Source organism: Lepidochelys kempii, chromosome 10, assembly GCF_965140285.1.
Source record: "Lepidochelys kempii isolate rLepKem1 chromosome 10, rLepKem1.hap1, whole genome shotgun sequence".
NCBI classification, from domain to species: domain Eukaryota; kingdom Metazoa; phylum Chordata; order Testudines; family Cheloniidae; genus Lepidochelys; species Lepidochelys kempii.
The window spans coordinates 56129039-56141074 of NC_136389.1; the positions used below are offsets into that span (position 1 = coordinate 56129039).

The following is a 12036-nucleotide window of genomic DNA, read 5'->3' on the forward strand; positions in this document are numbered from 1 at the left end:
CTTGGAAGTTTACAACTGAATCGCTATTTCTCTCTTTTTTTTTTGGACATAGCACTCAATTATAGGGTTCTCCTGAATGCATGACTGTTTTTCCTTAAAAGAGAAGAAAAGCAGTGTTTGGGAGAGAGAACCAAAACAGTTATTAAATAATATCTATAAAAAGTGATTGGTAAGTTTCAAAATTGCTAAGTATGTAATATAACTGTTAACAAAGCATCCAAAGCTCACAGACGAGCCACAACTCCCACACCCCTAATACTTATAAACAGATTAGAAATGTATGTTAAGACAAAGCCCTACATGTCCCCATGCAGCCATAATACTCATTGACTTAATGAAAGCTTGGTCTGCTCAAGGACTGTGGTATCAGGTTCAAATAAAGAATTTTGAATTACATTACCGAAGTACTCCATCTTCATGAGTTGAATTGGGTAAAGGACCATCCGATGGACTGACTGGTAAATCCACATCTGGTTGTCCAGCTTGAGCATACACTGGCTTTGGCTCTATTAACCAAAACAAAAAACCCAACTTGCCATGCTATTAATTCTTTAAAGGCTGTGTAACCAATACAGTTTAACTCATACTTGCAAAATTGTCATCATGAAAATCTACCAGCTCAGGAACAAAATTCTTCTCCCATTCACCACAAGTGTCAGTAATGAAAATAACTCTCTTGTACTGACTGAGTAAGATTACTCCTCTTGGGTGAGTAGATTTTTTAAGGCTGGTTTAATTACTGCACTTTTTCTTTTTTTAATTTCCCATTGTACTTTGGTAACATCTGTTGAAATTTTAAAGCATGCAGAATACATCATAGATAAATACACAATTCTTTAAAACAGAAAGAACACATTACACTGTTTTTTCCAATCATGTAAGATTTGGACATTAAGGATTAGAATTTCCACTAGTGTAACTACTGCCCCAAAATGGGAGGAGCCAGAAAGGTTCAGTCAGTTACCATAATCTTCCAGCTAAACAACTCTACATCTCTACCTTATCTGAAACCCAGACCTGCCATTTCAGCTGCCTTTGACTTTTCCCTCCTCCTGTCATCATTTCTCTATCCGCTCACTCATTTCTTCCAAGAGAAAACTGACAAAATGTGATGTGATCTTCCCCCTCTCCACAGCTTGCCTTCCTTTCTCCTCCCACAATTCTCTTCCTTCTCCCCTATAACAGATGAAGAATTTTGTCTGATCTCCTCCTCCAACCCATCCACTTGTCCCAGTGACTCCTAACCTCCCATACCCTCATTTCCTTCACACCCACTCTCATCTCATCTCTCTCCTCCCTCTGGCTTTCTCGCTCCCTCACAGTACAAGCATGTTTTCGCTTCTCTCATTTTAACCAAATAAAAACAAAAAAACACCACCCTTGAACCCATTTACCTCTCTACCTACTGTCCTCTTTCAAGATTGTATTTCTAAGCTCATTGAAAGCACTGTTTACAGTAGCCATCTCAAATTTCTCTCTCCATCTAGGATCCCATCCTAGATCCTCTCCAATACAACTCCTGCCCCTTTCATGCCAATAAAACTGCTCTTGCTAAAGTCTCTATGACCTTGTCCTAGCCAAAGCTCAGAACCAGTACTCCAACCTCATCCTCCTTGACCAGCCCACCGCCTTAAACACAGTTGACCATGCTCCTCCTCCTTGAAATCTTGTCCTCCCTGGGTTGTCTCCCCTCTGTCCTCTTCTCTCCTAAATTTCCAATGACTCCTTCAGCAGGTCCATCCTTCCTTCAACTTTCTGTGGGTATTCCACAGGGATGTCACTGGTCACTTTCTCTGCGCCCTCTACATATCTCTGGGTAATCTCATCCGCGAAATACAAATTCAACCACAGTCTCTAAGATGACGACTCTCAGATCTCTACTCCAGACCTGCCTCCTTCTATCTAAACTAAAATTTCTGCCTGCCTCTGACATTGTCTCCTAGATGTCTTGCCATGAGCTCAAACTGCACACAGGTAAAACAGAGCTCTTAATCCCCCAAATCCTCCCACTACCTCCTTTCTTGATTACTGTGGACACCACGATCATCTTATCCATCACTCAGGACTGTAACCTGGGCATCTGCCCTTTTTCTTCTGTGTTTATACAGTGAATGGCACAATGAGGTCCTGGTGCTTAATTAGGGCCCTAAGTGCTATGATAATACAAACCAACAAAAAAGATTTAGCTCTCCATTGAGATCAAAACTGCGTTAGCTACTTCTATATTTAAATGTGTTAGTATGGCTTTTAGAGGGGAAAAAGCCCTCCATCTTACCTTGGCCTTGGAAATCATGACGGAATCCTCTTAGCAACAAGCATGCTTGGACACAGTTGTAACCAACACAGTTTTTAATCCCACAGCGGAGAGCGCTTTAGAGTGATCTTCCAGAATTGAAAACCACAAATACCACAAGCTGAACTATGCTCTCAGGAAGACTTGCATATTCAGAAAAATGACAAAAAACATTGGACCCACTTCTGCCATTATTTAAACTGGCTTCACCCATATAACTAGGGGCAGAGCTGGGCCCTTTGAATCTGCATATTCTTAGTATTTATGCAGTTGTACATTTTAACAGCTTGAGAGAAATCATGCTGTAGATATGAAGTAGCGCAAATTCCTACTGAGCATTCATTAGAGGCAGCAGGCATAACTTGGCGTTTTACCATATTTACCTGGCAGAGGTGGAGTTTGTTTTTCGTTTCTTTCAATTATAGCCTCTTCCATGGTTTTAGAAACAGGGATATCATCTGCATTCTTTACAGGTGTAGAGACAGCTCCTGGTTTTGATATTCTCTCATCTTCTTTGCTCCGGAGACTATATATCAGAAAAACAGAACATATGGCATTTAGTTTGTACGCCATGCTACCTCACAGTATTATTGTGAAACCACCATTTCTGCATTTCAGGTCAAACTGATTTGCTACCAGATTCATCCCAAAATAATCTGCACAGTGGGAGCTCTCCACATGTAGATCCCTGGAAAAAGGAGGGCAAGGTAGAATAGAATGTGGTCTTTTCACTGCCCCATGTCCTTCCCGTGCCTTGTGTGGATAGTCTTCCATGCTAAGTTCAGAAGCAGGAATGGAGATGGGAGCAAGTGATGTGCTGTTCTCTGTGACACTTTTCCCTGTGGAGTCTAGTGATTTTTGGGCAAAATCCCAGGATTTACCATGACCCTTTGGACCCCTCCTATGGTTGCTGACTCAGCAGGGATTGAGGAATTTAGCCAATGGCAGCCCTTCAAGAAGGAAAGGAGGTTTCCCTTCCCTCTAGATCCTTCAAGGTTGCGAAAGAGCAGCCTTCAAAATCCACAGCTATTCTAAATCCTTTCCACTTAAGATTGGTGCAATGGAGAAAAAAAGTGAGTGCCTGCCTCCCATACCAGCTCTATACTTCATGTTCCTTTACTGAAAACAGGAGTAGCCTCATGAATTTTCTGCTCCAGAATGTATCTACATATGCTTACAGCATGCAACATCTAAAGAGAATGTGATGCAAGTACAACAGCATTCCTTGCTAGATAGTCTCTGGAGAGTGAACCCGGGACCTCTAGATCTAAAAGCATCAGCACTTCCACTGTTTGAGCTAGAGGACCAGGTACTTTAGCAAAGAGGCAGTAACAAACTCAAATCTGTATACATGAACAGAACCTCAGTGGGTTGTACAAGCATGCAGTACACTATAATTATGTGAGAGCGGTAGCCATATAGTCACAGACGAGATTCAAAATGTACATAGGCTTAAAAGAAGTATACCACAAACTTACAACTACTTCCTAAAAATCCTTCATGTCAGGACTCCTGGCACTTATGAATTTCAGATACTTTCTACTTACTATGGCAAATCATAATCAGCATCGATGAACAGTTTAATCAATCGCTGCACTAAACAAACCACAATTCCAAAACATATTCATTATAAAAAAGCATTAGTTTATAAGATATTCAAACTCTGCTAAAGTATTAAATACACATGCATATAAAAATAAAATTAACAGAAGATACTGCATAACAAGTGTGTTTACTTTTATTTCTATCACCTTGTATGTCAATAAAAATACAGTGAGCGTTCTGAAGGAATTATATATTTGCCAGGCATTAAAGGATACTGAATTTGACATTATTAGGAAACATTTGTTTCCTTGATGACCCTGAACTGCTCAGTTACTTCTTTCTCAAGAGCCACTAGGAAGACTCTCTTTGTGTAGAAAGAGTCCTTGGTGAAGTATACTGTACAAGATAGCACAACACTATTAGATGGTTTTCCGTTTGGATCTCTCTCTCTATCATGGACAGATGTATTTTGAAAGATGCCACCTTTCTTAAAATACTACTGTTTCCAGAAGCTAGATGGAGCTATTGGGCAGTAACTTGTATTTGCATCCTTTAAAAAAAAATTATATCTACTGATACACATTACACACTGCAACATTTATTTTAGTTATACTAAAATTATTACTTCAAAAGCTGTGTATTAATTATAATGATGGGAAACAAGACTTTTTTTTAGTCAGAGTCTCTAACAGAACTAAGGCTGTACCAAAAGATAAAACCACTGAATTTATAAACATGGGTGGGATATGCTTTCTCTGGCAGTACTAAGTAACTGGCATCAGAAGCAAGGTTTACACATTCTGCTAAACTAAGAACATAAGAATGGCCATACTGGGTCAGACCCAAAGGTCCTTCCAGCCCAGTATCCTGTCTGCCGACAGTGGACAATGCCAGGTGCCCCAGAGGGAGTGAACCTAACCGGTAATGATCAATTTTCAGAGTAGCAGCTGTGTTAGTCTGTATTCGCAAAAAGAAAAGGAGTACTTGTGGCACCTTAGAGACTAACCAATTTATTTGAGCATAAGCTTTCGTGAGCTACAGCTACAGCTCACGAAAGCTTATGCTCAAATAAATTGGTTAGTCTCTAAGGTGCCACAAGTACTCCTTTTCTTTTTGGTAACGATCAAGTGATCTCTCTCCTGCCATCCAGCTCCACTCTCTGACAAACAGAGGCTAGGGACACCATTCCTTACCCATCCTGGCTAATAGCCATTAATGGACTTAGCCTCCATGAATTTATCCAGTTCTCTTTTAAACCCTGTTATGGTCTGAGCCTTCACAACCTCCTCAGGCAAGGAGTTCCACAGGACTGTGCGCTGAGTGAAGAAGAACTTCCTTTTATTTGTTTTAAACTTGCTACCCATTCATTTCATTTGGTGGTCCCTAGTTCATGGAAACAAGTAAATAACTTTTCCTTATTCACTTTCTCCACACCACTCATGATTTTATATACCTCTATCATATCTCCCCTTAAGTCTCCTCTTTTCCAAGCTGAAAAGTCCTAGCCTCTTTAATCTCTCCTCATATGGGACCCGTTCCAAGCCCCTAATAATTTTAGTTGCCTTTCTCTGTGGGCATACCATGGATTTATATAAGGGAAATAAGATATACTCCGTCTTATTCTCTCTCTCTTTTTTAATGATTCCAAACATCCCGTTTGCTTTTTTTGACTGCCGCTGCACACTGCATGGACGTCTTCAGAGAACTATCCACAATGATCGAAGATTGCTTTCCTGATGAGTTGTAGCTAAATTAGCCCCCATCATATTGTATGTACAGTTGGGATTATTTTTTCCAATGTGCATTACTTTACATTTATCCACGTTAAATTTCATTTGCCATTTTGTTGCCCAGTCACTTAGTTTTGTGAGATCTTTTTGAAGTTCTTCACAGTCTGCTTTGGTCTTAACTATCTTGAGCAGTTTAGTATTACCTGCAAACTTTGCCACCTCACTGTTTACCCCTTTCTCCACATCATTTATGAGTAAGTTGAATAGGATTGGTCCTAGGACTGACCCTTGGGGAACAACACTAGTTACGCCTCTCAATTCTAAAAAGTTACCATTTACTCCTACCCTTTATTCCCTGTCTTTTAACCAGTTCTCAATCCATGAAAGGATCGTCCCTCTTGTCCCATGACAACTTAATTTACTTACAAGCTTTTGGTGAGGGACCTTGTCAAAGGCTTTCTGCAAATCTAAGTACACTATGTCCACTGGATCCCCCTTGTCCACATGTTTGTTGACCCCTTCAAAGAACTTTAATAGATTAGTAAGACATGATTTCCCTTTATAGAAACCATGTTGACTTTTGCCCAACAATTTATGTTCTTCTTTGTCTCTAACAATTTTATTCTTAACTATTGTTTCAACTAATTAGGCCGATACTGACGTTAGACTTACTGGTCTGTAATTGCCAGGATCACCTCAAGAGCCCTTTTTAAATATTGGTGTTACATTAGCTGTTTTCCAGTCATTGGGTACAGAAGCTGATTTAAAGGACAGGTTACAACCCATAGTTAATAGTTCCGCAATTTCATATTTGAGTTCTTTCAGAACTCGAGCGAATGCCATCTGGTCCCGGTAACTTGTTACTGTTAAGTTTATCAATTAATTCCAAAACTCTAATGACACTTCAATCTGTGACAATTCCTCAGATTTGTCACCTACAAAGCATGGCTCAGGACCTTGGACCACCATTCACTGATGTGTTGCTACTCAGTATAAGCCATTAGAATTTGATACAGTGCCTAGAGCCATTTTCCAACTTGAGTGCCTCAAGTTGGGCACCTAACTAAAAATAGCCTGCTTTTCAAAAGTGCTGATAATTCACAAATCCGACTGCAATCAATGGGAGATACAGATGCTCGTCACCTTTGCAAGTCTGGCCAACTATACTTAGATACTAAAAAATAGCTAAAAATCAGCTGTACTTTAGGCATCCAAGTTTGAAAATTTTGGTCTTTGAACTTCAATTTACACAAATCTTTTTCCATAAAATAATTTTTGAACACTTATCTCACTCCCCTTTTCTCATAATGGTATTCACATTGAATAAATTTCTACTTTTTTCGTGGTGGTAATTTGGTACTCGTGAAAGTGAGACTAGTATCATTGGCTTGAGCAAGGACTGGGAGCAGGCACTGCAAGTTTTCCCATCTTGTGCTGCATAAGTAATACATTAAGCTTCTTCTGCAAAACCTTTCCTATTCCGTTTCCTGCATACATGTCCCGTTGGATAGTGATTTTAGGATGTGGACAAATGACTGTCTTTTCACTTCTCAGCTGTGCTAAGATTTGAATCTTTGTTCCCTAGAAATAAAATGCCAGTTCCCAATTAAATATACGGGCATATTTGAATGTGTGTATGAAACAAAGAAACTTTTAAAAGCTGAGGAAACGGAGAAATGAAAATAACTCGCATGATAATGTGGCCCAGAACTAGTTTTTCATATTTCTGGACATTGAATAGTAGTTAATGATGTTCTTCAATATAATTTTATTTTGGTACAGCATTTTTCATATAATCACTATCCCAAAATGGTTTTCTTCTTGCAATATTACTATTTCTGACATTTTATATTAGTTAATTCTGATCTTCAGCCACTTCTACCTAAGGACTTTGTATTTTCACATTCTTACATGTTAGTATCCTTTATTGATATTCTTGCATAAATGTAATTGCTGTTTTAATTAGTGCAGCTCAAATATTTAATAAATAAGTTTTTAAAAAGTTGAGGCAGCACTGAATAAAAAGGAATAGAGTTTCTAACAGCAAATTCCCCCCACTACTCCCCTTTTGATTTTTCCTTGTATTATACATATTAGTCAATTTATGTATAAGCTAACTCTTTATACAGGGATTCTCCTGACTGCTTGTTTTCATTCTAGCCATTGGTCTGTCTCATCACACCTTCTAAATTACAGAATACATAACAGAGGACTTCAATCAACATACATGGATGGGTAAAAATAACATATCTCTACAGTTGTTCCCTCAAAAATGGGTTGCGTGGTGGGAGGGGGAGGAGAGAGAGAGAGAAAAAGAATCCCAGGTTTTCAACTCCTATGGTACAAGTCTCATTGCAATAGGCAATGATTTATTCTAGAATGTTTTATCAGAATTCTAAAAAAAGTTATTCCCCACCTCCTGCAAATTAGTGGCTATACACACACAACTCAGGAATCTGATTTAACGAAGGTTTCATTTGAGCTTTTCAGTTGACTGCAGGTATGTTATCCTAAACTCTCAAAAAAAGATATTATTCAACTTTCCTACTATGAAGTATTTTACATATTTACGTCTAGGCATTATTTATATAGCCATATTAGTAACAGGAAAACATGAAGTTTATACTCTATATGCTACCCCTCTGGTAAGACAAACGATTATGTAAAGCCTGTCTCATATATACTTATTAGAAATGACTCTGCAGTACTACTTAGGGGCTTCATGTCACTCTGGTATCCTTCACTTGGGCAGCCAATCTCTAATTAATGAAAAGAAGTGTTTAAGTGTTCACTGTCATATTCTCTAAACTAGAGGAGGACAGAAACATTAAGACACCACGTACAGGAAAAAAAGTATCACAAAGATGTGACAGCAAAACACATGAATTGTGTGTTTATGATGTTCACAATCAAAATTCAAAAATCAAAGTTGCTTCATGGCATGTACAAACTTAAACATTATAAATGTTTTGAAGAGCAGCCATTGTTAAAAGACTTTAGACAAAGTCATTCAGGGTCACTTGCTATCACATGGACACCATTTTTTAAATTAAAATCTTTATGTATCACATAATAAAAGTTTTCTTAAAAGCACAATTCCAATTATGGAACTATAAAGCCATGAAGGATGCTAGTACATATCTTTTATAACATCAACCACTCAGTGGAATTATAGTCTTGTAATACAAACTTGGCTTTATTACTTTTGGATCCAGGTATCTGACAGTCACGCAGCTTGAATACTGACACACATTATAGCCAAAGCATTAAGAAAGCTAGAGACAGTGAAAGATTTCTTCTATGTTGATATTATATTCTTTTGCCCTTCTCTTTTGGCTTGTCTACACTTAAAACGCTGCCGCAGCACAGTTATGCTGTTGTAACGCTTCAGTGAAAACGCTGCCTATACCGACAGGAGGGCTTCTCCCATCACCGTAGGTACTCCTCCTTCCCAGAGGTGGTAGCTAGGTCAATGAAAGAATTCTCCCATCGACGTAGCGCTGTCTACACCAGGTATTAGGTCAGTTTAACTGCTTTGCTCAGAGTTGGATTTTTCACACCCCGAATGACAATTATACCAACCTAATTTCCTAGTGTAGACAAGGCCATTCAATTTATCAGGAAGATTTGCCTTAAAAGAGTCAGAGCAGAAACAAAAACTGTAATAGCAACTACAATGAGCAGATTTAAAGTCCGACTGAATTTAAAAAAAAGAGTGGACAGTTTTCCAGAACAAACATGGAATAACCAAAATATATGCACTAAAAGATATCGGACCTGATTCTCCTGTGTGTTAGTCCAGTTTTACCACAGTGTAACTGCAATCATCTCATAACACTGGCATAAACATGGAGTAATGCAGTGGTGAATCATGCCAATTATCTGCTTATGCAATTACTCAATTCACATTACTCACTCTTAAGACTCCAATATTCATGCACTTTTTAAAAACATCTTCATTTTGTTTAAGTAAAGAGTTTTATTTCAAAAAAAATCTAAAACTGTATTTTAACATGGCAGTAAATGGTGCTTCACTTGCAGTTCAGGTCATTCTCCCTCTTGCTTTCAATTTTTAGTTCTCATCACCTGGACAATGATTAGAGATTTAGATTTTTTCAGTCACATGAAATCAGAAAGAGAAGTAAAGAGAAACAAAAGCTTCAACTGGCGTGGTAAGGAGATGGGAAAAGTAGAGGTCAAAAACAACCTAACAAGTCAATCCTACAAACACTGTTGGAATTAGTCCCACAGAGCTCAGTGTCACCATAAAAGCCTAGGAGTAAGTTATTTGAAGGAGGAGATCTTAAATAAGGAAATCAAAAGAAAAAGAGCATGTGGAAATTGAATGTGGAAATCTACATTTATTCTTCATTTACTTTGAAGTCTTAACATAGTATTGCAAGGGTTACCAACCATTTCAAAGTTACATTATCATTTATTTCACAATGTTTAGAAAGCATCATTCTGGAATCCTAACACATCAGGTTGAGTAGTATGCTGGGATATCACCAGTATTCTGGTGGTTTTAGCTTTGCCTTCAATCTCATGCCTAAAATTACCAGAGATGGATTAATACTCTTGAATGAAATACTCCCAGTCTTTTCATACTGCTGAAATTATCCATTAAGATCTTTTTCTACATTTTAAGATACACCAATTTAAAGAAATAAAAGGTTTCATTTAATTCATAGATTTAAGGCCAGAAGGGACCATTATCATAATATACTCTGATGGGATTACACAGGACATAGAATTTCATCCAGGAATTCCTGTCCATAGCCCAAAAAATTATAGCTGAACTACAATATATATTTTAGAAAGGCATCTAGTCTTAATTTAAAGATGCCAAATTATGGCCATTTTACCACACCCTTAGTAAAGTGTCCCAGTGTGGTTAATTATCCTCACTGTTAAAAACTGCAGTTTCATGTCTCATGTATATTTTTCCAACTTTTAACTTCAAGCTATTGGATTCTGTTATCATTTTGGTTTGCTAGATTAAAAACTCCTTTATCTCTCTTAACATTAGATCACTTCTCTCTGCGTAAGTATTTAGACTATGATCGAGTCACTGCATCCTTTTTTTTAATAAGCTAAACAGCATGACCTCATCAAGTCTTTCATTGTAAAGCATGCTTTTACAGACAAGTCTCTCTCTCAGAAAAACTACAGAGTACATGATAAGAGCTAACGTTGTTTTAAAAACATGGCAACAGAACTGGACACACAATTCCAACAGTGATCTAAACACTGCCATATACAAAAAGGAATATGTCACCTCTCTTCTCCTACTGTATGTTCCCCATTTATACATTCAAGGTTTGTGTTAACCCTTGTTGCCACAGCACTGCAGTGGGAGCTCATACATAGTTGGTTACCTACAACGATCCCTAAAATTCTTTTTAGAAGAAATGCCAATATTCTTTTCACTACAGATCTTGACATCTCTATTTCACCCACTTTACTTTCTACACACTGCTAGGCATCCAAGACAGTGAATGGGAATGGTGGGAACCTTAAAGTAGGTAAGGCCCCCAGAGCCAGTTCCATTTTACACTAAAAGTTTTTGTAATCCATTGCTTCTAGAAATGTAGCTCTGAAATCTAGCAAAGTCAATAGGTTGAGTTTCGCTATATTTAATCACACAGTAAACTTTTAAGACTTGTCTACACTACAGAGTCTTGGTCAGCATAGCTATACTGACAGAGCCCTCTAGTGTAGATGCAGCATAAGCCAGCAGGACCACGACTCCTGCTGGCAAAGCTACATCACGTCCTCAAGTGACATTAGCTATGCTGACAGAAGCACTCTGTCGGCACAGTTGCACATGATACTAGGGGTTTTGCTGGCATAGCTGTATTGGAGGGCAAGAGAGTCCACCCCCTCCCAACACCACTCCTACCCCCACACACACTCGTAATTGATAGAGATAGGCTGGCAAAATTTTGTAGTGTAAACCATGGCTATGTTAGTCATACCTGGAGTAATTCTCCAAGGTAACAGTGAACTTGACTCTTCAGAAGAGGAAAGACAGATTGTAAAATTCTCACATTCTTAGTAAGGTACTTAGTATCCTGTACTGTTATGTTAATTACAAAGTCTCCAGAAGATCCAGTACATTAGAAGAAAGCAACTGAAGCCTAAATAGGAAAAAGATGGTCATTTTAAATGACAGGAAACAAATTATGGCTGGAACTAAAAGAAAAATATAAAATAGCACTAGGGTTGGGTTTTTCAAATTTATAGTAAGCACTTTGAATTTCATTCTACAAGAAGATAGCATCAAATAACTTTCTATGACTTTGTTTTTAAAGTGACAAAATCTTGTGAAAAATTACAGCTGCATTTCCCATGAGTCATCAAAGGTGTTAGTTATTTTGCTGTGTATGTGTTCTGACAGTATTGCTTTTACTTCTAACATCTGTGCTGTGTCAGGGAGAGTTTTTTTTAGTATGCTTAACACTGCAG

The 12036-nt window shown here is 38.1% G+C and overlaps 1 protein-coding gene across 9 annotated transcripts in view; it reads right to left on the reverse strand.

Moving 5' to 3' along the window:
* TJP1 (tight junction protein 1) overlaps positions 1-12036 on the reverse strand; it is a 308783-nt gene that overhangs the window by 51541 nt on the left and 245206 nt on the right. For all 9 annotated transcript variants that reach the window (XM_073303700.2, XM_073303698.2, XM_073303696.2 and 6 more), the window contains 2 exons: positions 2677-2819; positions 401-506 (listed from right to left, as the gene is read on the reverse strand). In XM_073303700.2, the coding sequence (XP_073159801.2) occupies positions 401-506; positions 2677-2819 (249 nt within the window). The remainder of the gene's footprint in view (positions 1-400; positions 507-2676; positions 2820-12036) is intronic.